Raw genomic sequence first — 26,679 nt, 5'->3', positions numbered from 1 at the left:
GTCTACAGCATGGAGGATGAGAGAGTTGATAGAAAGAGAGCGAGGTTGTTTGAAGACCTGCGGCAGGGGTGGAGCAAGCTGCGTGGCCCATGTCCCGGACGAACGGGCGCTCCTCTCGAGCGTCCTCCTCCCGGCGGCAGGACATGCACGGGGCGGCAGATCCGGCTGCTCCGGCGTGGATCCGGCGACGGGGCGGACAGATCGAGGCGGAGGAGCACGAGGCCGACGGAGAGGTGGCCAGCCGGAGGCGGTTAGAGCTCCAAGGCAGCGGGGGTGCTGCCTGGTTGTTCGGATCGACGCGGAGGAGCACGAGGCCGACGAAGAGGTGGTCGGCCCGGCGGCGGGGCGAGCTCCAAGGTAGCCGGACTGCTGCGGGTTGTTCTTTGGCGACTCCCTTCCCTCGAGAGGATAAGGAAAAAGCTGAGAGAGAGGAGGAGAGGGGCGGCGGCAGCTGGGGTGGCTCGTGGCAGAGAGGAGCTCCACTCTAGGTGCGGGTGGAGGAGACAGGGAGGCAGCACGAAGAGGTGAGCAACGCTTGGGTGGTGAGATGGATGGAGAAGAGGAGGATGAGCAGCGTTGGGTGGGTGAGGTAGGACGAGGAGGAAGATGGAGGCGGAGTGTCTGTGATGGGGAATGGCGATGTGTTGTTGTGGATAAGGGATACGCAGTGGGCGGTGCATGTTGCTTTTTTTAATCAACTGTACCGACTGAAAGCTGCTGGATTCAGACATGCCGGGTGACTCGAAAGGGACCGGTGCAGATGCGTGTGCTTGACAGCATGATTGATGCAGTACTAATCATACAAAGATGAGTACTAAGTACTATGGTAATCTTGCTGATTGAATTATGGGATTTATGGTAGTCCGCTAAATCGAATTGTTCTTGGCTATTCATGGGTGTATATCAATCAAGGGATCGGTGTTGTTCAGTTTGACTCTGCTTTATTCCATTGCTGGAGGATTCAAAAAAATTGTGCAATTTCAGTCATTTTTTGTTCATGTTTCGTCCAAATAAATTAAATTTTGGATTGTCCTTTTTGTCCGAGATTTCTAAAAAAAACCAAAATTTCAAAGTTCACCCATTTCATTCAAGGCAAATTTACAAACGAAACACAAAACCTTGGCTGGATGCTATGTGTCCTAGCACCGACTACATTCAGGCTCGATCTAAGGCAGCGCGTGTGCTCGGCAGCATGTGTGGTTGCATCGCGATGACTGGCGCCAACAACGTGCTTGGTAGCGGCTGTGCGTGGTGTGATAGACACAACAACGCAACTCAGCATAGACAACACCTATCATTCACTGACTGCTGCCGATGCAAGCAAATAGGAAATTCTGACGAGGGATGGATGTAGGAGTGTAGGAAACTCTTATGCTCTTTTATACGTTTTTGAGGGGGGTTGTACCCTTTCCTCTCTTTCTCGGTCTCTTTCTTTGGAACGACGCGCATAAGAGTGACAATGTACGGTTGCGGATGACATTGATTTACATTGGATCTGCACATGTGTAGTAGGACGGCGGCTCGTGTTGAGCAGGTCGGCGACATCTTGTCCCCCTGTATTTTTCTCGTCGGCTCCCTGTACGGCTTTATCAACGAGCCGACGTGGATTTATTGTTTTTGTATGAGGAAATGTGGTTGCCCTTCGTATGATACATCTTCACATGGCACATGGTCCATTGATTACATGTTTCGCAGCCTTAGGTTAATCATATACGTCTTGCGCTTCCCTCCCTAAAAATCCTACTTTGCTCGACCCGGTAGCTTCTAACATGATGAATGACATGTTAAGTTCTTTCTCCCGGTGCAACGCACGGGCATATTTACTAGTGTGCTCAAACGTAACGTGAGCCTCCCAAATATGCTATAGCGACGCTAAAACGCCGAAATAGCGCGCTATTCATTTCATTGCATATATATCGTCCTCTGAAACAGCAGGTATTCTCGCATTATCAACTATACAAACTTGTGCTGCGTAGATGGTCCTACTCCTACCTAGGCTGGAGATCGGAGATGGTCACTTCATTATCTGAACCGGGCGTTGGCAGGTGGCCGGTGGCCATAGCATTAGCATCCCGGGTGCCATGGTAACCGAGCGCCGGGTTGACGACGCCAGGCTCTGTGAAGCAGAAGGCCGGCCTGGAGGGAGTCCGCATGGTGATGGACGTGGAGTGGCTGTCGAGCATGAGGACCACCTCCGCCGCGTCCGGCCTGGCACTCGGGTCCTCCTGGACGCACAACAGCCCGATCCGCACGCAGCTGACCACCTCACCCTCGAGGTAACGTCCGCGCAGGGAAGGATCCACCACCTCGTGCGTCGTCCCTGCGCTCCACTTATCCCATACCTGCAAGAAGATATATTATTGCAGCTGGCTGAGCAGTTGTCCCAACATATACGAGGGAGGCAACGTACACTAGACATATTAACATATGTCTACGGATCTTACGTACGTAGCTGAGCAGAGATCTGGCGGCCGTGTTATTATCCTCGAGTGACCTATTGTTCCTCCGGCCAGTCACAATCTCTAGAACGATGACACCGAAGCTGTACATGTCTGACTTGGTAGAGACTTGGCCGCAGTAGGCATACTCCGGAGACATGTATCCACTGCATGCATGAATTAGTTCCGAAACAAATACTACAGTCAGTGGTCAATTAGTGCCAACAAGATGGTCTATGGTGATACTTACTGCAATAATGATGTGCATGCCATTTTTATCAAATGTACTTCTGCAGACAAAGTAGATAAGGACAGACTTACAGCGTGCCGACAGGCCGTTTTGTTATGTCGATCGACTGATCTCCACCAAAAGCCCTAGACAGACCAAAGTCGGAGATCTTGGGATTCATATCCACATCATCCAGCAAGACATTGCTTGGCTTCAGGTCACGGTGTATGACTTTAAGACGAGAGTCCTCGTGGAGATACAGTAGACCTCGAGCAATCCCGGAGATGATACCTTTTCTTTTGGTCCAGTCCAGTTGGTTTGCCTTCTCAGGATCTGCTACACACATGCACCACTGGAACTAAAAACAACAGAAGAATATACCCAGAGTAGTGTGCCAAAGTTTTAATAAGAGTTGGGAGAATTACCGAAAAGGATCGTGTCTAGGCTTCCATTAGGCATATATGTTGGAATTTGTTAGTGCGCTTTTGGCCCAAAGCCCAACTAAAATTCTAAAATTCTCTTGGCCCATTCATGCACACATGTGAGTGGAGTGAGTGAGGCTAAAGTTTAGTCCCACCTCATAAGTTGAGAGAGAGTTGCACCTCTTTATAAGGTGAGCTCTCCTACCACTTGTATGAGCATGAGAGGAGGAGACCTACACGCGCGCTCCTCCTCCTCGCTCGCCGCGCCGCGCCGCGATTGAGCCGAGCCGAGCCGAGGACAGAGCTATGCATGTTGTCTATATTTTTGCTGCTCGGGTAAAATTAATTCTTTTGGATCGTGACGACTCGGACGTGGGGTGGGGTTTACTCCCACGACCTACCCGGCTCCAGATCATTGCGCCGCCAAGCAAGTCTTCTCCATCCCTCCTTTCGGCGTGCACTGGGAGAAGGGACAGCAGACCTCCGGAACCCCGCCTCTCGTGATCCTGTACGGGAGAGGGGCGATCAGGTTTTTGGGGAGCGCACTCGCGCGACTGCTGGCAGCGACGACTTCGCGAACGACGACTTCTTCCCCGACCTCGGCAACCTCATCCTCGACGACATGGGTGACAACGTCAACGCCGGCGGTGCTGCTCCCGCTGCACCGTACGTGATTCTATCTTTCCTGTTCGAGATCGTGATAGAATTCATGTTTCTAGTATGTGCCCTAGATGTGATCTGTTCATCTGCTATGCTAGTTCGCATGCTTAGTTCAATCTCTGCTACTGTAGTCATGATTTATCTTCTATTTATTCGGATTAAATCTCGTAGTAATTTGCTCATATTTCCAACAATCCAAAAAACTGATTATAGGCAATTTACTCCGAATGGTTTTGCTGCGCATCTGAAGCCGCCTGCCTTTAAGGGGGCGCAATATAAGAGGTGGCGCACGAGAGGAGTCTACTGGTTTCAGACCATGGGCTGCTATGACGCCACTAATTAAGGGCAAGCCTGAGGGCGATCTTAATCCAGCACAGCAGGAAGCTTTTGAGAAGATCGATACTCTCTTTAAAGGCGCTCTTCTGGGTGTTCTTGATGATTCCATTGTGGATTCGTATATGTCGTTTGACAACAGCAAGGACATGTGGGCTGCGCAAGAGGCCAAGTTTGGTGCCTCGGACGCCGGTAGCGAGTTGTACGTCATGGAGCAATTCTATGACTACAAGATGACTGATGAGCGCTCTGTTGTATAGCAGGCTCATGAGATACAGTCGCTCGCAAAAGAACTTGAGCACTTCAAGTGTGTGTTGTCGGAGGCATTATTGTCAAGCTTCCACCTTCGTGGAACAATTTTGCTACTTCCCTGAAACACAAGAGACAGGAGTTTTCCGTTGTGAATCTCATTGGTACTCTTGATGTTGAAGAGAAGGCGAGAGCAAAGGACACACGTGCTCGAGTTGCCGAGGGAGCTTCTAGTGCCCACATGGTACAGAAGAAGAAGTTCCAGCCCAATAAGTTCAAAAACAACAAGAACAAAACTCAGGGGAAAGGCAAGTTTGATACAAAGAACAAGCCATCACACTCTACCAACTTCAAGAAGAATTCTCATAAGAAGGGGAAGGGACTCTGCCATGTCTGCGGTGATCCTAATCACTGGGCTCCGAAGTGTCCTAACCGCTTTGAGGAGCGCGAACATGAGAAGGGCGGCAAGTCCGCTAATGTTGTCCTCGGTGATACTGATATGAAGGAATCAGGGTATGGTATTTTTCCTACCATCCTTTCAGTATTTCAATCCCCTGATTGGTTAATTGACACCGGTGCCAATGTACATGTTTGTGCTGACGCCTCCATGTTTTCTTCTTACCAGGCCACAGGGACTTCTCCCGTGCTGATGGGGAACGGGTCACATGCCATCGTTCGAGGTGTTGGTACGGTCGATCTGAAGTTTACTTTGGGGAAGACCGTGCGTCTGAAGAACGTTCATCATGTGCCGTCCATCAACAAAAATCTCGTTAGCCATTCCCGTTTATGTCGAGATGGTTTTAAGTTGGTTTTTGAGTCCAATAAAGTTGTAATTTCCAAGTGTGGACAATTTATTGGAAAAGGCTATGAGTGCGGAGGCTTGTTCCGCCTATCTTTGTCAGATATTTGCACTAAAGTTATTAATAATGTTTGCCACAATAATGAGTTGGATATTTGGCATTCACGACTTTGTCATATTAACTTTGGTTGCATGACGCGGCTAGCCAATATGAAGTTAATTCCGAAAATCTCTACTGTCAAAGGCTCTAAGTGCCAAGTATGTGTGCAAGCTAAACAACCTCGCAAGTCCCATAAGACTGCAGAGGCAAGAGACTTGGCGCCACTAGAACTTATACATTCTGATCTTTGTGAGATGAATGGCGTGTTGACAAAAGGTGGAAAGAGATATTTCATGACGTTGATTGATGACTCCACTAGATATTGTTATGTGTATCTTCTGAAATCAAAAGATGAGGCTTTAACTTTCTTCAAAAACTATAAAGCTGAGGCAGAGAACCAACTTGATGGAAAAAATAAACGGCTTAGGTCCGATCATGATGAAGAGTATTTTTCCAATGAATTTGATCTGTTTTGTGTGGAACATGGTATAATCCATGAGAGGACGCCTCCCTACTCACCTCAGTCGAATGGGGTGGCCGAAATAAAGAACCGAACTCTAACTGATTTGGTTAACGCCATGTTAGACACATCGGGTCTTTTCAAGGAATGGTGGGGGGAGGCGCTAATGACCGCGTGTCATGTCCTAAAACGAGTTCCCACAAAGCATAAGACCATGACTCCATTTGAGGAATGGGAAAGGAAAAGGTTGAAAATCTCTTATCTACGTTCTTGGGGTTGTTTGGCGAAAGTCAATATACCAATTCCCAAGAAGCGCAAGCTTGGACCAAAAACTGTGGATTGTGTTCTTCTGGGCTATGCTTTTCATAGCATTGGCTATAGATTTTTGATAATAAAATCTGAGGTATTCGACATGCATGTTGGTACGATTATGGAGTCTAATGATGCAACTTTCTTTGAGGACATATTTCCTATGAAGGATATGTCAAGTTCATCAAATCAGGAGATACCTATTCCATCTAGTGAGGAACTCACTGTAATTCCTGAACCCACCATTGCGATGGAACACGTTGAGAATCATGTTGAGGGTGACAATAAAACTCCTATAAGGAGTAAGAGACAGAGGACTGCAAAGTCCTTTGGTGATGATTTCATTGTTTACCTTGTGGATGACACACCCAGGACTATTTCAGAAGCCTATGCATCTCGTGATGCTGACTACTGGAAGGAAGCTGTTTGTAGCGAGATGGATTCCATCTTAGCTAACGGAACCTGGGAGATCACTGGCCGTCCTTATGGGTGCAAACCTGTAGGATGTAAGTGGGTGTTCAAGAAGAAGCTTAGACCTGATGGTACGATTGAAAAGTACAAGGCATGGCTTGTGGCTAAGGGTTATACCCAGAAAGAAGGTGAAGACTTCTTTGATACTTACTCACCCGTGGCTAGACGGACCACAATTTGGGTGCTACTATCAATGGCTGCCTCACATGGTCTTCTCGTTCATCAAATGGACGTTAAGACGGCTTTCCTCAATGGAGAGTTGAAGGAGGAAATTTACATGGATCAGCCAGATGGTTTTGTAGTACCTGGTCAAGAAGGAAAGGTGTGCAAGTTATTAAAGTCTTTATATGGCCTTAAACAAGCTCCTAAGGAGTGGCATGAGAAGTTCGAAAGAACATTAACTGCTGCCGACTTTGTAGTAAATGATGGTGACAAGTGTGTGTACTATCGCCATGGTGGGGGCGAAGGAGTTATTCTTTGTCTGTATGTCGACGACATATTGATCTTTGGAACCAAACTTGATTTAATCAAGGAGGTTAAGGATTTCTTATCTCGCTGTTTTGAGATGAAGGATCTAGGAGTAGCTGATGTTATCTTAAACATCAAGCTGTTGAGAGATGAGAATGGTGGGATCACACTGCTTCAGTCTCACTATGTGGAAAAGGTCTTGAGTCGTTTTGGGTATAGCGACTGCACGCCTTCTCCAACTCCATATGATGCTAGTGTGTTGCTTCGAAAGAATCGACGGATTGCTAGAGATCAACTGAGGTATTCTCAGATTATTGGCTCGCTTATGTATTTGGCGAGTGCCACGAGGCCTGACATCTCTTTTGTTGTGAGCAAGCTGAGTCGGTTTGTGTCAAAACCGGGAGATGGTCATTAGCGTGCGCTTGAGAGAGTTATGCGCTACTTGAAGGGCACTGCGAGCTATGGGATTCACTACACCGGGTATCCAAGGGTACTGGAGGGTTATAGTGACTCGAACTGGATATCTGATGCTGATGAGATTAAGGCCACAAGTGGTTATGTTTTTACACTTGGTGGTGGCGCTATTTCCTGGAAGTCTTGCAAGCAGACCATCTTAACGAGGTCAACTATGGAAGCAGAACTCACAGCATTAGACACTGCCACTGTTGAAGCAGAGTGGCTTCGTGAGCTATTGATGAACTTACCTATGGTTGAAAAACCTATACCCCCTATCCTCATGAACTGTGATAATCAAAAAATAAATGTGATTGTCAAGATAAACAGTTCTAAGGACAATATGAAGTCCTCAAGGCATGTGAAGAGGAGATTAAAATCTGTCAGGAAACTGAGAAACTCCGGAGTTATTACGTTGGATTATATCCAAATGTCGAAAAACTTGGCAGATCCCTTCACAAAGGGTCTATCACGTAATGTGATAGATAATGCATCAATGGAGATGGCTTTGAGACTCACCCCATGAGTTGTCCATAGTGGTAACCCACTCTATGTGATCGGAGATCCCGTGAAGTAGAAGTGGGAGACAAGCTGTTGGTCAGCTGAGAGGAGAGTATCCTTATTTTAATTATCCCACTCCGTGAACATGCAATACTATCCTGATCTGCATGGCAGGTTGATATCTATCTTAATGTGTTCCAAGTGGCTTATTTGAGTAAGCAGAGATGTTGTCCTGCAGAGCATCTCCTGAGGAACACACCTATATGAATTTGACTGTTAACGTCGCAGTCTATGAGAAGTGGGTGCTCTCTAATAAATTCATGAAAGGCCCTGGAGTACGACGTATACGCTCCACCCGTGGGGAAGCCTTGCGGCAGCCAAGTATCGGTCAAGAATTTGTGTGAAACTAGACTTGCAGAAAACTTGTAGTTCAAGGCATAGTCCACTATTCAAGTTGTGATCTAGTGTAGCATAAATCTCTAAGTGGAAGTTCAACTTCACAGTCTCCACTAAGCACCGGTATATAAACAATATTTTGGAAACAAATGGTGAAATGTGCCAATGAGACTTTGTGGGGGATTGTTGGAATTTGCTAGTGGGCTTTTGGCCCAAAGCCCAACTAAAATTCTGAAATTCTCTTGGCCCATTCATGCACACATGTGAGTGGAGTGAGTGAGGCTAAAGTTTAGTCCCACCTCATAAGTTGAAAGAGAGTTGCACCTCTTTATAAGGTGAGCTCTCCTACCACTTGTATTAGCATGAAAAGAGGAGACCTACACGCGCGCTCCTCCTCCTCGCTCGCCTCGCCACGCCACGCCACGCCTCGTCACGACGCGCCGCGGGTTGCGGGATTGAGCCGAGCCGAGGACAGAGCTATGCACGTTGTCTATATTTTTGCTGCTCGGGAAAAATTAATGAGTCATTAATTAATAATTAATGGACGCGTTAATTACTGAGCTGTTTCTGATTCTTTTGGATCGTGACGACTCGGACGTGGGGTTTACTCCCACGACCTACCCGGCCCACACTTTATAGTCAGGCAGACGTCTATCCTAGCCGCCGCCGCTTCGTATGGTTTCTCACCACCGCTCCAGATCATTGCGCCGCCAAGCAAGTCTTCTCCATCCCTCCTTTCGGCGTGCACTGGGAGAAGGGACAGCAGGCCTCCGGAACCCCGCCTCTCGTGATCCTGTATGGGAGAGGGGCGATCAGGTTTTTGGGGAGCGCACTTGCGTGACTGCTGGCAGCGACGACTTCGCGAACGACGACTTCTTCCCCGACCTCGACAACCTCATCCTCGATGACATGGGCGACAACGTCAACGCCGGCGGTGCTGCTCCCGCTGCACCGTACGTGACTCTATCTTTCCTGTTCGAGATCGTGATAGAATTCATGTTTCTAGTATGTGCCCTAGATGTGATCTGTTCATCTGCTATGCTAGTTCGCATGATTAGTTCAATCTCTGCTACTGTAGTCATGATTTATCTTCTATTTATTCGGATTAAATCTCGTAGTAATTTTCTCATATTTCCAACAACCCAAAAAACTGATTATAGGCAATTTACTCCGAGTGGTTTTGCTGCGCATCTGAAGCTGCCTGCCTTTAAGGGGGCGCAATATAAGAGGTGGCGCACGAGAGGAGTCTACTGGTTTCAGACCATGGGCTGCTATGACGCCACTAATTAAGGGCAAGCCTGAGGGCGATCTTAATCCAGCACAGCTGGAAGCTTTTGAGAAGATCGATACTCTCTTTAAAGCCGCTCTTCTGGGTGTTCTTGATGATTCCATTGTGGATTCGTATATGTCGTTTGACAACGGCAAGGACATGTGGGCTGCGCTCGAGGCCAAGTTTGGTGCCTCGGACGCCGGTAGCGAGTTGTACGCCATGGAGCAATTCTATGACTACAAGATGACTGATGAGCGCTCTGTTGTACAGCAGGCTCATGACATAAAGTCGCTCGCAAAAGAACTTGAGCACTTCAAGTGTGTGTTGCGGGACAAATTTATTGTCGGAGGCATTATTGCCAAGCTTCCACCTTCGTGGAACAATTTTGCTACTTCCCTGAAACACAAGAGACATGAGTTTTCCGTTGCGGATCTCATTGGTACTCTTGATGTTGAAGAGAAGGCGAGAGCAAAGGACACGCGTGCTTGAGTTGCCGAGGGAGCTTCTAGTGCCCACATGGTACAGAAGAAGAACTTCTAGCCCAATAAGTTCAAAAACAACAAGAACAAAACTCAAGGGAAAGGCAAGTTTGATACAAAGAACAAGCCATCACACTCTACCAACTTCAAGAAGAATTCTCATAAGAAGGGGAAGGGACTCTGCCATGTCTGCGGTGATCCTAATCACTGGGCTCCGAAGTGTCCTAACCGCTTTGAGGAGCGCGAACATGAGAAGGGCGGCAAGTCCGCTAATGTTGTCATCGGTGATACTGATATGAAGGAATCAGGGTATGGTATTTTTCCTACCATCCTTTCAGTATTTCAATCCCCTGATTGGTTAATTAACACCGGTGCCAATGTACATGTTTGTGCTGACGCCTCCATGTTTTCTTCTTACCAGGCCACAGGGACTTCTCCCGTGCTGATGGGGAACGGGTCATATGCCATCGTTCGAGGTGTTGGTACGGTCGATCTGAAGTTTACTTCGGGGAAGACCGTGCGTCTGAAGAACGTTCATCATGTGCCTTTCGTCAATAAAAATCTCGTTAGCGGTTCCCGTTTATGTCATGATGGCTTTAAGTTGGTTTTTGAGTCCAATAAAGTTGTAATTTCCAAGTGTGGACAATTTGTTGGAAAAGGCTATGAGTGCGGAGGCTTGTTCCGCCTATCTTTGTAAGATATTTGCACTAAAGTTATTAATAATGTTTGCCACAATAATGAGTCGGATATTTGGCATTCACGACTTTGTCATATTAACTTTGGTTGCATGACGCGTCTAGCCAATATGTATTTAATTCCGAAAATCTCTACTGTCAAAGGCTCTAAGTGCCAAGTATGTGTGCAAGCTAAACAACCTCGCAAGTCCCATAAGACTGCAGAGGCAAGAGACTTGGCGCCACTAGAAATTATACATTCTCATCTTTGTGAGATGAATGGCGTGTTGACAAAAGGTGGAAAGAAATATTTCATGATGTTGATTGATGACTCCACTAGATATTGTTATGTGTATCTTCTGAAATCAAAAGATGAGGCTTTAACTTTCTTCAGAAACTATCAAGCTGAGGCAGAGAACCAACTTGATTGAAAAATTAAACGGCTTAGGTCCGATCGTGATGGACAGTATTTTTCCAATGAATTTGATCTGTTTTGTGTGGAACATGGTATAATCCCTGAGAGGACGCCTCCCTACTCACCTTAGTCGAATGGGGTGGCCGAAAGAAAGAACCGAACTCTAACTGATTTGGTTAACGCCATGTTAGACACATCGGGTCTTTCCAAGGAATGGTGGGGGGAGGCGCTAATGACCGTGTGTCATGTCCTAAACCGAGTTCCCACAAAGCATAATACCATGACTCCATTTGAGGAATGGGAAAGGAAAAGGTTGAAACTCTCTTACCTACGTTCTTGGGGTTGTTTGGCGAAAGTCAATATACCAATTCCCAAGAAGAGCAAGCTTGGAACAAAAACCGTGGATTGTGTTCTTCTGGGCTATGCTTTTCATAGCATTGGCTATAGATTTTTGATAATAAAATCTGAGGTATCCGACATGCATGTTGGTACAATTATGGAGTCTAATGATGCAACTTTCTTTGAGGACATATTTCCTATGAAGGATATGTCAAGTTCATCAAATCTGGAGATACCTATTCCATCTAGTGAGGAACTCACTGTAATTCCTGAACCCTCCATTGCGATGGAACACGTTGAGAATCCTGTTGAGGGTGACAATGAAACTCCTATAAGGAGTAAGAGACAGAGGACTTCAAAGTCCTTTGGTGATGATTTCATTGTGTACCTTGTGGATGACACACCCAGGACTATTTCAGAAGCCTATGCATCTCCTGATGCTGACTACTGGAAGGAAGGTGTTCGTAGCGAGATGGATTCCATCTTAGCTAACGGAACCTGGGAGATCACTGGCCGTCCTTATGGGTGCAAACCTGTAGGATGTAAGTGGGTGTTCAAGAAGAAGCTTAGACCTGATGGTACGATTGAAAAGTACAAGGCACGGCTTGTAGTTAAGGGTTATACCCAGAAAGAAGGTGAAGACTTCCTTGATACTTACTCACCCGTGGCTAGACTGACCACAAGTCGGGTGCTACTATCACTGGCTGCCTCACATGGTCTTCTCGTTCATCGAATGGACGTTAAGACGGCTTTCCTCAATGGAGAGTTGAAGGAGGAAATTTACATGGATCAGCCAGATGGTTTTGTAGTACCTGGTCAAGAAGGAAAGGTGTGCAAGTTATTAAAGTCTTTATATGGCCTTAAACAAGCTCCTAAGGAGTGGCATGAGAAGTTCGAAAGAACATTAACTGCTGCCGACTTTGTAGTAAATGATGGTGACAAGTGTGTGTACTATCGCCATGGTGGGGGCGAAGGAGTTATTCTTTGTCTGTATGTCGACGACATATTGATCTTTGGAACCAAACTTGATTTAATCAAGGAGGTTAAGGATTTCTTATCTCGCTGTTTTGAGATGAAGGATCTAGGAGTAGCTGATGTTATCTTAAACATCAAGCTGTTGAGAGATGAGAATGGTGGGATCACACTGCTTCAGTCTCACTATGTGGAAAAGGCCTTGAGTCGTTTTGGGTATAGCGACTGCACGCCTTCTCCAACTCCATATGATGCTAGTGTGTTGCTTCGAAAGAATCGACGGATTGCTAGAGATCAACTGAGGTATTCTCAGATTATTGGCTCGCTTATGTCTTTGGCGAGTGCCACGAGGCCTGACATCTCTTTTGCTGTGAGCAAGCTGAGTCGGTTTGTGTCAAAACCGGGAGATGATCATTAGCGTGCGCTTGAGAGAGTTATGCGCTACTTGAAGGGCACTGTGAGCTATGGGATTCACTACACCGGGTATCCAAGGGTACTGGAGGGTTATAGTGACTCGAACTGGATATCTGATGCTGATGAGTTTAAGGCCACAAGTGGTTATGTTTTTACACTTGGTGGTGGCGCTGTTTCCTGGAAGTCTTGCAAGCAGACCATCTTAACGAGGTCAACTATGGAAGCAGAACTCACAGCATTAGACACTGCCACTGTTGAAGCAGAGTGGCTTCGTGAGCTATTGATGGACTTACCTATGGTTGAAAAACCTATACCCCCTATCCTCATGAACTGTGATAATCAAATTGTGATCGTCAAGATAAACAGTTCTAAGGACAATATGAAGTCCTCAAGGCATGTGAAGAGGAGATTAAAATCTGTCAGGAAACTGAGAAACTCTGGAGTTATTACGTTGGATTATATCCAAATGTCGAAAAGCTTGGTAGATCCCTTCACAAAGGGTCTATCATGTAATGTGATAGATAATGCATAAATGGAGATGGGTTTGAGACCCACCGCATGAGTTGTCCATAGTGGTAACCCACTCTATGTGATCGGAGATCCCGTGAAGTAGAAGTGGGAGACAAGCTGTTGGTCAGCTGAGAGGAGAGTATCCTTATTTTAATTATCCCGCTCCGTGAAGATGCAATACTCTCCTGATCTGCATAGCAGGTTGATATCTATCTTAATGTGTTCCAAGTGGCTTATTTGAGTAAGCAGAGATGTTGTCCTGCAGAGCATCTCCCGAGGAACACACCTATATGAATTTGACTGTTAACGTCGCAGTCTATGAGAAGTGGGTGCTCTCTAATAAATTCATGAAAGGCCCTGGAGTACGACGTATACGCTCCACCCACGGGGAAGCCTTGCGGTAGCCAAGTATCGGTCAAGAATTTGTGTGAAACTAGTCTCGCAGAAAACTTGTAGTTCAAGGCATAGTCCACTATTCAAGTTGTGATCTAGTGTAGCATAAATCTCTAAGTGGAAGTTCAACTTCACAGTCTCCACTAAGCACCGGTATATAAACAATATTTTGGAAACAAATGGTGTAATTTGCCAATGAGACTTTGTGGGGGGTTGTTGGAATTTGCTAGTGGGCTTTTGGCCCAAAGCCCAACTAAAATTCTGAAATTCTCTTGGCCCATTCATGCACACATGTGAGTGGAGTGAGTGAGGCTAAAGTTTAGTCCCACCTCATAAGTTGAGAGAGAGTTGCACCTCTTTATAAGGTGAGCTCTCCTACCACTTGTATGAGCATGAGAAGAGGAGACCTACACGCGCGCTCCTCCTCCTCGCTCGCCTCGCCACGCCACGCCTCGTCACGACGCGCCGCAGGTTGCGGGATTGAGCCGAGCCGAAGACAGAGCTATGCACGTTGTCTATATTTTTGCTGCTCAGGAAAAATTAATAAGTCATTAATTAATAATTAACGGACGCGTTAATTACTGAACCGTTTCCGATTCTTTTGGATCGTGACGACTTGGACGTGGGGTTTACTCCCACGACCTACCCGGCCCGCACTATATAGTCAGGCAGACGTCTATCCTAGCCGCCGCCGCTTCGTATGGTTTCTCACCACCGCTCCTGATCATTGTGCCGCCAAGCAAGTCTTCTCCATCCCTCCTTTCGGCATGCACTGGGAGAAGGGACAGCAGGCCTCCGGAACCCCGCCTCTCGGGATCCTGTACGGGAGAGGGGCGATCAGGTTTTTGGGGAGCGCACTCGCGCGACTGCTGGCAGCGACGACTTCGCGAACGACGACTTCTTCCCCGACCTCGGCAACCTCATCCTCGACGACATGGGCGACAACGTCAACGCCGGCGGTGCTGCTCCCGCTGCACCGTACGTGGTTCTATCTTTCCTGTTCGAGATCGTGATAGAATTCATGTTTCTAGTATGTGCCCTAGATGTGATCTGTTCATCTGCTATGCTAGTTCGCATGATTAGTTCAATCTCTGCTACTGTAGTCATGATTTATCTTCTATTTTTTCGGATTAAATCTCGTAGTAATTTACTCATATTTCAAACAATCCAAAAACCTGATTATAGGCAATTTACTCCGAGTGGTTTTGCTGCGCATCTGAAGCCGCCTGCCTTTAAGGGGGCGCAATATAAGAGGTGGCGCACGAGAGCAGTCTACTGGTTTCAGACCATGGGCTGCTATGACGCCACTAAGGGCAAGCCTGAGGGCGATCTTAATCCAGCACAGCTGGAAGCTTTTGAGAAGATCGATACTCTCTTTAAAGCCGCTCTTCTGGGTGTTCTTGATGATTCCATTGTGGATTTGTATATGTCGTTTGACAACGGCAAGGACATGTGGGCTGCGCTCGAGGCCAAGTTTGGTGCCTCGGACGCCGGTAGCGAGTTGTACGTCATGGAGCAATTCTATGACTACAAGATGACTGATGAGCGCTCTGTTGTACAGCAGGTTCATCAGATATAGTCGCTCGCAAAAGAACTTAAGCACTTCAAGTGTGTGTTGTCGGAGGCATTATTGCCAAGCTTCCACCTTCATGGAACAATTTTGCTACTTCCTTGAAACACAAGAGACAGGAGTTTTCCGTTGCGGATCTCATTGGTACTCTTGATGTTGAAGAGAAGGCGAGAGCAAAGGACACACGTGCTTGAGTTGCCGAGGGAGCTTCTAGTGCCCACATGGTACAGAAGAAGAACTTCCAGCCCAATAAGTTCAAAAACAACAAGAACAAAACTCAGGGGAAAGGCAAGTTTGATACAAAGAACAAGCCATCACACTCTACCAACTTCAAGAAGAATTCTCATAAGAAGAGGAAGGGACTCTGCCATGTCTGCGGTGATCCTAATCACTAGGCTCCGAAGTGTCCTAACCACTTTGAGGAGCACGAACATGAGAAGGGCGGCAAGTCCGCTAATGTTGTCATTAGTGATACTGATATGAAGGAATCAGGGTACGGTATTTTTCCTACCATCCTTTCAGTATTTCAATCCCCTGATTGGTTAATTGACACCGGTGCCAATGTACATGTTTGTGCTGACGCCTCCATGTTTTCTTCTTACCAGGCCACAGGGACTTCTCCCGTGCTGATGGGGAACGGGTCACATGCCATCGTTCGAGGTGTTGGTACGGTTGATCTGAAGTTTACTTCGGGGAAGACCGTGCGTCTGAAGAACGTTCATCATGTGCCGTCCATCAATAAAAATCTTGTTAGCGGTTCCTGTTTATGTCGAGATGGTTTTAAGTTGGTTTTTGAGTCCAATAAAGTTGTAATTTCCAAGTGTGGACAATTTGTTGGAAAAGGCTATGAGTGCGGAGGCTTGTTCCGCCTATCTTTGTCAGATATTTGCACTAAAGTTATTAATAATGTTTGCCACAATAATGAGTCGGATATTTGGCATTCACGACTTTGTCATATTAAGTTTGGTTGCATGACGCGGCTAGCCAATATGAATTTAATTCCTAAAATCTCTACTGTCAAAGGCTCTAAGTGCCAAGTATGTGTGCAAGCTAAACAACCTCGCAAGTCCCATAAGACTGCAGAGGCAAGAGACTTGGCGCCACTAGAACTTATACATTCTGATCTTTGTGAGATGAATGGCGTGTTGACAAAAGGTGGAAAGAGATATTTCATGACGTTGATTGATGACTCCACTAGATATTGTTATGTGTATCTTCTGAAATCAAAAGATGAGGCTTCAACTTTCTTCAAAAACTATAAATCTGAGGCAGAGAACCAACTTGATCGAAAAATTAAACGGCTTAGGTCCGATCGTGATGGAGAGTATTTTTCCAATAAATTTGATCTGTTTTGTGTGGAACATGGTATAATCCATGAGAGGACGCCTCCCTACTCACCTCAGTCGAATGGGGTGGCCGAAAGAAAGAACCGAACTCTCACTGATTTGGTTAACGCCATGTTAGACACATCGGGTCTTTCCAAGGAATGGTGGGGGGAGGCGCTAATGACCGCGTGTCATGTCCTAAACCAAGTTCCCACAAAGCATAATACCATGACTCCATTTGAGGAATAGGAAAGGAAAAGGTTGAAACTCTCTTACCTACGTTCTTGGGGTTGTTTGGCGAAAGTCAATATACCAATTCCCAAGAAGAGCAAGCTTGGAACAAAAACCGTGGATTGTGTTCTTCTGGGCTATGCTTTTCATAGCATTGGCTATAGATTTTTGATAATAAAATCTGAGGTATCCGACATGCTAAATGGTACAATTATGGAGTCTAATGATGCAACTTTCTTTGAGGACATATTTCCTATGAAGGATATGTCAAGTTCATCAAATCAGGAGATACCTATTCCATCTAGTGAGGAACTCACTATAATTCCTGAACCCACCATTGCGATGGAACACATTGAGAATCCTGTTGAGGGTGACAATGAAACTCCTATAAGGAGTAAGAGACAGAGGACTGCAAAGTCCTTTGGTGATTATTTCATTGTGTACCTTGTGGATGACACACCCAGGACTATTTCAGAAGCCTATGCATCTCCTGATGCTGACTAATGGAAGGAAGTTGTTTGTAGCGAGATGGATTCCATCTTAGCTAACGGAACCTGGGAGATCACTGGCCGTCCTTATGGGTGCAAACCTGTAGGATGTAAGTGGGTGTTCAAGAAGAAGCTTAGACCTGATGGTACGATTGAAAAGTACAAGGCATGGCTTGTGGCTAAGGGTTATACCCAGAAAGAAGGTGAAGACTTCTTTGATACTTACTCACCCGTGGCTAGACTGACCACAATTTGGGTGCTACTATCAATGGCTGCCTCACATGGTCTTCTCGTTCATCAAATGGACGTTAAGACGGCTTTCCTCAATGGAGAGTTGAAGGAGGAAATTTACATGGATCAGCCAGATGGTTTTGTAGTACCTGGTCAAGAAGGAAAGGTGTGCAAGTTATTAAAGTCTTTATATGGCCTTAAACAAGCTCCTAAGGAGTGGCATGAGAAGTTCGAAAGAACATTAACTGCTGCCGACTTTGTAGTAAATGATGGTGACAAGTGTGTGTACTATCGCCATGGTGGGGGCAAAGGAGTTATTCTTTGTCTGTATGTCGACGACATATTGATCTTTGGAACCAAACTTGATTTAATCAAGGAGGTTAAGGATTTCTTATCTCGTTGTTTTGAGATGAAGGATCTAGGAGTAGCTGATGTTATCTTAAACATCAAGCTGTTGAGAGATGAGAATGGTGGGATCACACTGCTTCAGTCTCACTATGTGGAAAAGGTCTTGAGTCGTTTTGGGTATAGCGACTGCACGCCTTCTCCAACTCCATATGATGCTAGTGTGTTGCTTCGAAAGAATCGACGAATTGCTAGAGATCAACTGAGGTATTCTCATATTATTGGCTCGCTTATGTATTTGGCGAGTGCCACGAGGCCTGACATCTCTTTTGCTGTGAGCAAGCTGAGTCGGTTCGTGTCAAAACCGGGAGATGATCATTGGCGTGCGCTTGAGAGAGTTATGCGCTACTTGAAGGGCACTGCGAGCTATGGGATTCACTACACCGGGTATCCAAGGGTACTGGAGGGTTATAGTGACTCTAACTGGATATCTGATGCTGATGAGATTAAGGCCACAAGTGGTTATGTTTTTACACTTGGTGGTGGCGCTGTTTCCTGGAAGTCTTGCAAGAAGACCATCTTAACGAGGTCAACTATGGAAGCAGAACTCACAGCATTAGACACTGCCGCTGTTGAAGCAGAGTGGCTTCGTGAGCTATTGATGGACTTACCTATGGTTGAAAAACCTATACCCCCTATCCTCATGAACTGTGATAATCAAACTGTGATCGTCAAGATAAACAGTTCTAAGGACAATATGAAGTCCTCAAGGCATGTGAAGAGGAGATTAAAATCTGTCAGGAAACTGAGAAACTCCGGAGTTATTACGTTGGATTATATCCAAATGTCGAAAAGCTTGGTAGATCCCTTCACAAAGGGTCTATCATGTAATGTGATAGATAATGCATAAATGGAGATGGGTTTGAGACCCACCGCATGAGTTGTCCATAGTGGTAACCCACTCTATGTGATCGGAGATCCCGTGAAGTAGAAGTGGGAGACAAGCTGTTGGTCAGCTGAGAGGAGAGTATCCTTATTTTAATTATCCCACTCCGTGAAGATGCAATACTCTCCTGATCTGCATAGCAGGTTGATATCTATCTTAATGTGTTCCAAGTGGCTTATTTGAGTAAGCAGAGATGTTGTCCTGCAGAGCATCTCCCGAGGAACACACCTATATGAATTTGACTGTTAACGTCGCAGTCTATGAGAAGTGGGTGCTCTCTAATAAATTCATGAAAGGCCCTGGAGTACGACGTATACGCTCCACCCACGGGGAAGCCTTGCGGCAGCCAAGTATCGGTCAAGAATTTGTGTGAAACTAGTCTCGCAGAAAACTTGTAGTTCAAGGCATAGTCCACTATTCAAGTTGTGATCTAGTGTAGCATAAATCTCTAAGTGGAAGTTCAACTTCACAGTCTCCACTAAGCACCGGTATATAAACAATATTTTGGAAACAAATGGTGAAATGTGCCAATGAGACTTTGTGGGGGATTGTTGGAATTTGCTGGTGGGCTTTTGGCCCAAAGCCCAACTAAAATTCTGAAATTCTCTTGGCCCATTCATGCACACATGTGAGTGGAGTGAGTGAGGCTAAAGTTTAGTCCCACCTCATAAGTTGAGAGAGAGTTGCACCTCTTTATAAGTTGAGCTCTCCTACCACTTGTATGAGCATGAGAAGAGGAGACCTACACGCGCGCTCCTCCTCCTCGCTCGCCTCGCCACGCCACGCCTCGTCACGACGCGCCGCGGGTTGCGGGATTGAGCCGAGCTGAGGACAGAGCTATGCACGTTGTCTATATTTTTGCTGCTCAGGAAAAATTAATGAGTCATTAATTAATAATTAACGGATGCGTTAATTACTGAACCGTTTCCGACTCTTTTGGATCGTGACGACTCGGACTTGGGGTTTACTCCCATGACCTACCCGGCCCGCACTATATAGTCAGGCAGACGTCTACCCTAGCCGCCGCCGCTTCGTATGGTTTCTCACCACCGCTCCTGATCATTGCGCCGCCAAGCAAGTCTTCTCCATCCCTCCTTTCGGCGTGCACTGGGAGAAGGGACAGCAGGCCTCCGGAACCCCGCCTCTCGTGATCCTGTACGGGAGAGGGGCGATCAGGTTTTTGGGGAGCGCACTCGCGCGACTGCTGGCAGCGACGACTTCGCGAACGACGACTTCTTCCCCGACCTCGGCAACCTCATCCTCGACGACATGGGTGACAACATCAACTCCGGCGGTGCTGCTCCCGCTGCACCGTACGTGATTCTATCTTTCCTGTTCGAGATCGTGATAGAATTCATGTTTCTAGTATGTGCCCTAGATGTGATCTGTTCATCTGCTATGCTAGTTCGCATGATTAGTTCAATCTCTGCTACTGTAGTCATGATTTATCTTCTATTTTTTCGGATTAAATCTCGTAGTAATTTACTCATATTTCAAACAATCCAAAAACCTGATTATAGGCAATTTACTCCGAGTGGTTTTGCTGCGCATCTGAAGCCGCCTGCCTTTAAGGGGGCGCAATATAAGAGGTGGCGCACGAGAGCAGTCTACTGGTTTCAGACCATGGGCTGCTATGACGCCACTAAGGGCAAGCCTGAGGGCGATCTTAATCCAGCACAGCTGGAAGCTTTTGAGAAGATCGATACTCTCTTTAAAGGCGCTCTTCTGGGTGTTCTTGATGATTCCATTGTGGATTCGTATATGTCGTTTGACAACGGCAAGGACATGTGGGCTGCGCTCGAGGCCAAGTTTGGTGCCTCGGACACCGGTAGCGAGTTGTACGTCATGGAGCAATTCTATGACTACAAGATGACTGATGAGCGCTCTGTTGTATAGCAGGCTCATGAGATACAGTCGCTCGCAAAAGAACTTAAGCACTTCAAGTGTGTGTTGTCGGAGGCATTATTGCCAAGCTTCCACCTTCGTAGAACAATTTTGCTACTTCCCTGAAACACAAGAGACAGGAGTTTTCCGTTGCGGATCTCATTGGTACTCTTGATGTTGAAGAGAAGGCGAGAGCAAAGGACACACGTGCTCGAGTTGCCGAGGGAGCTTCTAGTGCCCACATGGTACAGAAGAAGAACTTCCAGCCCAATAAGTTCAAAAACAACAAGAACAAAACTCAGGGGAAAGGCAAGTTTGATACAAAGAACAAGCCATCACACTCTACCAACTTCAAGAAGAATTCTCATAAGAAGGGGAAGGGACTCTGCCATGTCTGCGGTGATCCTAATCACTAGGCTCCGAAGTGTCCTAACCGCTTTGAGGAGCACGAACATGAGGAGGGCGGCAAGTCCGCTAATGTTGTCATCAGTGATACTGATATGAAGGAATCAGGGTATGGTATTTTTCCTACCATCCTTTCAGTATTTCAATCCCCTGATTGGTTAATTGACACCGGTGCCAATGTACATGTTTGTGCTGACGCCTCCATGTTTTCTTCTTACCAGGCCACAGGGACTTCTCCCGTGCTGATGGGGAACGGGTCACATGCCATCGTTCGAGGTGTTGGTACGGTTGATCTGAAGTTTACTTCGGGGAAGACCGTGCGTCTGAAGAACGTTCATCATGTGTCGTCCATCAATAAAAATCTTGTTAGCGGTTCCTGTTTATGTCAAGATGGTTTTAAGTTGGTTTTTGAGTCCAATAAAGTTGTAATTACCAAGTGTGGACACTTTGTTGGAAAAGGCTATGAGTGCGGAGGCTTGTTCCGCCTATCTTTGTCAGATATTTGCATTAAGTTATTAATAATGTTTGCCACAATAATGAGCCGGATATTTGGCATTCACGACTTTGTCATATTAAGTTTGGTTGCATGATGCGGCTAGCCAATATGAATTTCCTAAAATCTCTACTGTCAAAGGCTCTAAGTGCCAAGTATGTGTGCAAGATAAACAACCTCGCAAGTCCCATAAGACTGCAGAGGCAAGAGACTTGGCGCCACTAGAACTTATACATTCTGATCTTTGTGAGATGAATGGCGTGTTGACAAAAGGTGGAAAGAGATATTTCATGACGTTGATTGATGACTCCACTAGATATTGTTATGTGTATCTTCTGAAATCAAAAGATGAGGCTTTAACTTTCTTCAAAAACTATAAACTTGAGGCAGAGAACCAACTTGATCGAAAAATTAAACGGCTTAGGTCCGATCGTGATGGAGAGTATTTTCCCAATGAATTTGATCTGTTTTGTGCGGAACATGGTATAATCCATGAGAGGACGCCTCCCTACTCACCTCAGTCGAATGGGGTGGCCGAAAGAAAGAACCGAACTCTAACTGATTTGGTTAACGCCATGTTAGACACATCGGGTCTTTCCAAGGAATGGTGGGGGGAGGCGCTAATGACCGCGTGTCATGTCCGAAACCGAGTTCCCACAAAGCATAAGACCATGACTCCATTTGAGGAATGGGAAAGGAAAAGGTTGAAACTCTCTTACCTACGTTCTTGGGGTTGTTTGGCGAAAGTCAATATACCAATTCCCAAGAAGCGCAAGCTTGGACCAAAAACCGTGGATTGTGTTCTTCTGGGCTATGCTTTTCATAGCATTGGCTATAGATTTTTGATAAAAAAATATGAGGTATCCGACATGCATGCTGGTACGATTATGGAGTCTAATGATGCAACTTTCTTTGAGGACATATTTCCTATGAAGGATATGTCAAGTTCATCAAATCAGGAGATACCTATTCCATCTAGTGAGGAACTCACTGTAATTCCTGAACCCACCATTGCCATGGAACACGTTGAGAATCCTGTTGAGGGTGACAATGAAACTCCTATAAGGAGTAAGAGACAGAGGACTGCAAAGTCCTTTGGTGATGATTTCATTGTGTACCTTGTGGATGACACACCCAGGACTATTTCAGAAGCCTATGCATCTCCTGATGCTGACTACTGGAAGGAAGGTGTTCGTTGCGAGATGGATTCCATCTTAGCTAACGGAACCTGGGAGATCACTGGCCGTCCTTATGGGTGCAAACCTATAGGATGTAAGTGGGTGTTCAAGAAGAAGCTTAGACCTGATGGTACGATTGAAAAGTACAAGGCACGGCTTGTGGCTAAGGGTTATACCCAGAAAGAAGGTGAAGACTTCTTTGATACTTACTCACCCGTGGCTAGACTGACCACAATTCGGGTGCTACTATCACTGGCTGCCTCACATGGTCTTCTCGTTCATCAAATGGACGTTAAGACGGCTTTCCTCAATGGAGAGTTGAAGGAGGAAATTTACATGGATCAGCCAGATGGTTTTGTAGTACCTGGTCAAGAAGGAAAGGTGTGCAAGTTATTAAAGTCTTTATATGGCCTTAAACAAGCTCCTAAGGAGTGGCATGAGAAGTTCGAAAGAACATTAACTGCTGCCGACTTTGTAGTAAATGATGGTGACAAGTGTGTGTACTATCGCCATGGTGGGGGCGAAGGAGTTATTCTTTGTCTGTATGTCGACGACATATTGATCTTTGGAACCAAACTTGATTTAATCAAGGAGGTTAAGGATTTCTTATCTCGCTGTTTTGAGATGAAGGATCTAGGAGTAGCTGATGTTATCTTAAACATCAAGCTGTTGAGAGATGAGAATGGTGGGATCACACTGCTTCAGTCTCACTATGTGGAAAAGGTCTTGAGTCGTTTTGGGTATAGCGACTGCACGCCTTCTCCAACTCCATATGATGCTAGTGTGTTGCTTCGAAAGAATCGACGAATTGCTAGAGATCAACTGAGGTATTCTCATATTATTGGCTCGCTTATGTATTTGGCGAGTGCCACGAGGCCTGACATCTCTTTTGCTGTGAGCAAGCTGAGTCGGTTCGTGTCAAAACCGGGAGATGATCATTGGCGTGCGCTTGAGAGAGTTATGCGCTACTTGAAGGGCACTGCGAGCTATGGGATTCACTACACCGGGTATCCAAGGGTACTGGAGGGTTATAGTGACTCTAACTGGATATCTGATGCTGATGAGATTAAGGCCACAAGTGGTTATGTTTTTACACTTGGTGGTGGCACTGTTTCCTGGAAGTCTTGCAAGCAGACCATCTTAACGAGGTCAACTATGGAAGCAGAACTCACAGCATTAGACACTGCCGCTGTTGAAGCAGAGTGGCTTCGTGAGCTATTGATGGACTTACCTATGGTTGAAAAACCTATACCCCCTATCCTCATGAACTGTGATAATCAAACTGTGATCGTCAAGATAAACTGTTCTAAGTACAATATGAAGTCCTCAAGGCATGTGAAGAGGAGATTAAAATCTGTCAGGAAACTGAGAGACTCCGGAGTTATTACGTTGGATTATATCAAAATGTCGAAAAACTTGGCAGATCCCTTCACAAAGGGTCTATCACGTAATGTGATAGATAATGCATCAATGGAGATGGGTTTGAGACCCACCGCATGAGTTGTCCATAGTGGTAACCCACTCTATGTGATCGGAGATCCCGTGAACTAGAAGTGGGAGACAAGCTGTTGGTCAGCTGAGAGGAGAGTATCCTTATTTTAATTATCCCACTCCGTGAAGATGCAATACTCTCTTGATCTGCATGGCAGGTTGATATCTATCTTAATGTGTTCCAAGTGGCTTATTTGAGTAAGCAGAGATGTTGTCCTGCAGAGCATCTCCTGAGGAACACACCTATATGAATTTGACTGTTAACGTCGCAGTCTATGAGAAGTGGGTGCTCTCTAATAAATTCATGAAAGGCCCTGGATTACGACGTATATGCTCCACCCGCGGGGAAGCCTTGCGGCAGCCAAGTATCGGTCAAGAATTTGTGTGAAACTAGACTTGCAGAAAACTTGTAGTTCAAGGCATAGTCCACTATTCAAGTTGTGATCTAGTGTAGCATAAATCTCTAAGTGGAAGTTCAACTTCACAGTCTCCACTAAGCACCGGTATATAAACAATGTTTTGGAAACAAATGGTGAAATGTGCCAATGAGACTTTGTGGGGGATTGTTGGAATTTGCTAGTGGGCTTTTGGCCCAAAGCCCAACTAAAATTCTGAAATTCTCTTGGCCCATTCATGCACACATGTGAGTGGAGTGAGTGAGGCTAAAGTTTAGTCCCACCTCATAAGTTGAAAGAGAGTTGCACCTTTTTATAAGGTGAGCTCTCCTACCACTTGTATGAGCATGAGAAGAGGAGACCTACACGCGCACTCCTCCTCCTCGCTCGCCTCGCCACGCCTCGTCACGACGTGCCGCGCTGCGGGTTGCGGGATTGAGCTGAGCCGAGGACAGAGCTATGCACGTTGTCTATATTTTTGCTGCTCGGGAAAAATTAATGAGTCATTAATTAATAATTAACGGACGCGTTATTTACTGAACCGTTTCCGATTCTTTTGGTTCGTGACAACTCAGACGTGGGGTTTACTCCCACGACCTACCCGGCCCGCACTATATAGTCAGGCAGACGTCTACCCTAGCCGCTACCGCTTCGTATGGTTTCTCACCACCGCTCTAGATCACTGCGCCGCCAAGCAAGTCTTCTACATCCCTCCTTTCGGCGTGCACTGGGAGAAGGGACAGCAGGCCTCCGGAACCCCGCCTCTCGTGATCCTGTACGGGAGAGGGGCGATCAGGTTTTTGGGGAGCGCACTCGCGCGACTGCTGGCAGGGACGACTTCGCGAATGACGACTTCTTCCCCGACCTCGGCAACCTCATCCTCGACGACATGGGTGACAATGTCAATGCCGGCGGTGCTGCTCCCGCTGAACCGTACGTGATTCTATCTTTCCTGTTCGAGATCGTGATAGAATTCATGTTTCTAGTATGTGCCCTAGATGTGATCTGTTCATCTGCTATGCTAGTTCGCATGATTAGTTCAATCTCTGCTACTGTAGTCATGATTTATCTTCTATTTATTCGGATTAAATCTCGTAGTAATTTGCTCATATTTCCAACAATATATTTGTACACCAGCAGTTTCTCTTGCAAGCAAACACCGAGAAGCTGCACCAAATTCTTGTGCTTCAGTTTGTTAGCTAACACTATCTCATTTTTCAGCTCATTGAACCCTTGAGTAGAGTTTGCTGACAGCCTTTTGACAGCTATTTCATTTCCGTCCTGCAATTCGCCCTGTGTAGAAGCAAGTTTGATCTTGGATGAAATTACATGATTCACCAAATTATTACTGCTGACTATGTTTCTAAATGTAAGACGTTTAGGAACTGCCAAAACATCTTATGTTTAGCTGCTTAGGAACAGAGGGTGTAGTGTGGATTTGAATTCTCATGTAATATTCATAACAACATAGAATACATACCTTAAAAACCTCTCCGTATCCTCCCTCCCCCAATTTATTGTTTACAGAAAAATTGGATGTTGCAGCTCCCAACACTTGCAAACTAATATAGTTCATGCCCTCCCCTGCATTGTCTGCAATAAGAAACTCGTGATTCGAGTAAGCATCGCCTCCTCTTGTTCCCCTGGATCCCTGTGCTCTATTGGAAATGTAATATACCTTGTTCTTCCTTGTTCACCTGCTTGATCCCTCTCTTCTGTCGGCGAACACAAGCAAGCACGACGACTAGCACAAATAGTGCTCCAAGAGAAATGGCAACAGCAAGGATGACATGTTGTAATCTCCTCCTCCTTCCTGCATGTTTTGAAATGATTTATCACCATCAGTATCGGCTATCACACAAGCCAATTAATCAATCAATAACATATCAAAACTATGATGCACCAGGTGCGGTCATGACCGCAAGAAATGGCAGCATGGGCAT

General features: G+C 46.0%; 1 protein-coding gene across 1 annotated transcript; it reads right to left on the bottom strand.

Moving 5' to 3' along the window:
• Window positions 1-1,988: 1,988 nt before the first annotated feature.
• Window positions 1,989-26,679, bottom strand: LOC123067603 (cysteine-rich receptor-like protein kinase 10). Its single transcript, XM_044490334.1, has 5 exons — window positions 26,640-26,679; window positions 26,415-26,549; window positions 2,760-3,003; window positions 2,449-2,605; window positions 1,989-2,342 (listed from the first exon to the last, which is right to left on the bottom strand). Exons 1-5 carry the CDS (start codon window positions 26,677-26,679, stop codon window positions 1,989-1,991), a joined length of 930 nt encoding a protein of 309 aa, XP_044346269.1.

The sequence above is a fragment of the Triticum aestivum genome, chromosome 3B, assembly GCF_018294505.1.
Source record: "Triticum aestivum cultivar Chinese Spring chromosome 3B, IWGSC CS RefSeq v2.1, whole genome shotgun sequence".
Lineage (NCBI taxonomy): Eukaryota > Viridiplantae > Streptophyta > Magnoliopsida > Poales > Poaceae > Triticum > Triticum aestivum.
This window is presented reverse-complemented; position numbering and strand designations above follow the sequence as displayed.

Coding starts and splice junctions, on each gene's coding strand:
- LOC123067603 (XM_044490334.1), bottom strand. CDS start 26,679: ATGCCCATGCTGCCATTTCTTGCGGTCATGACCGCACCTG. Junction 2,606..2,759: donor AAACGGCCTGTCGGCACGCT/GTAAGTCTGTCC, acceptor TCATGCATGCAG/TGGATACATGTCTCCGGAGT. Junction 2,343..2,448: donor CCAGATCTCTGCTCAGCTAC/GTACGTAAGATC, acceptor ATCTTCTTGCAG/GTATGGGATAAGTGGAGCGC.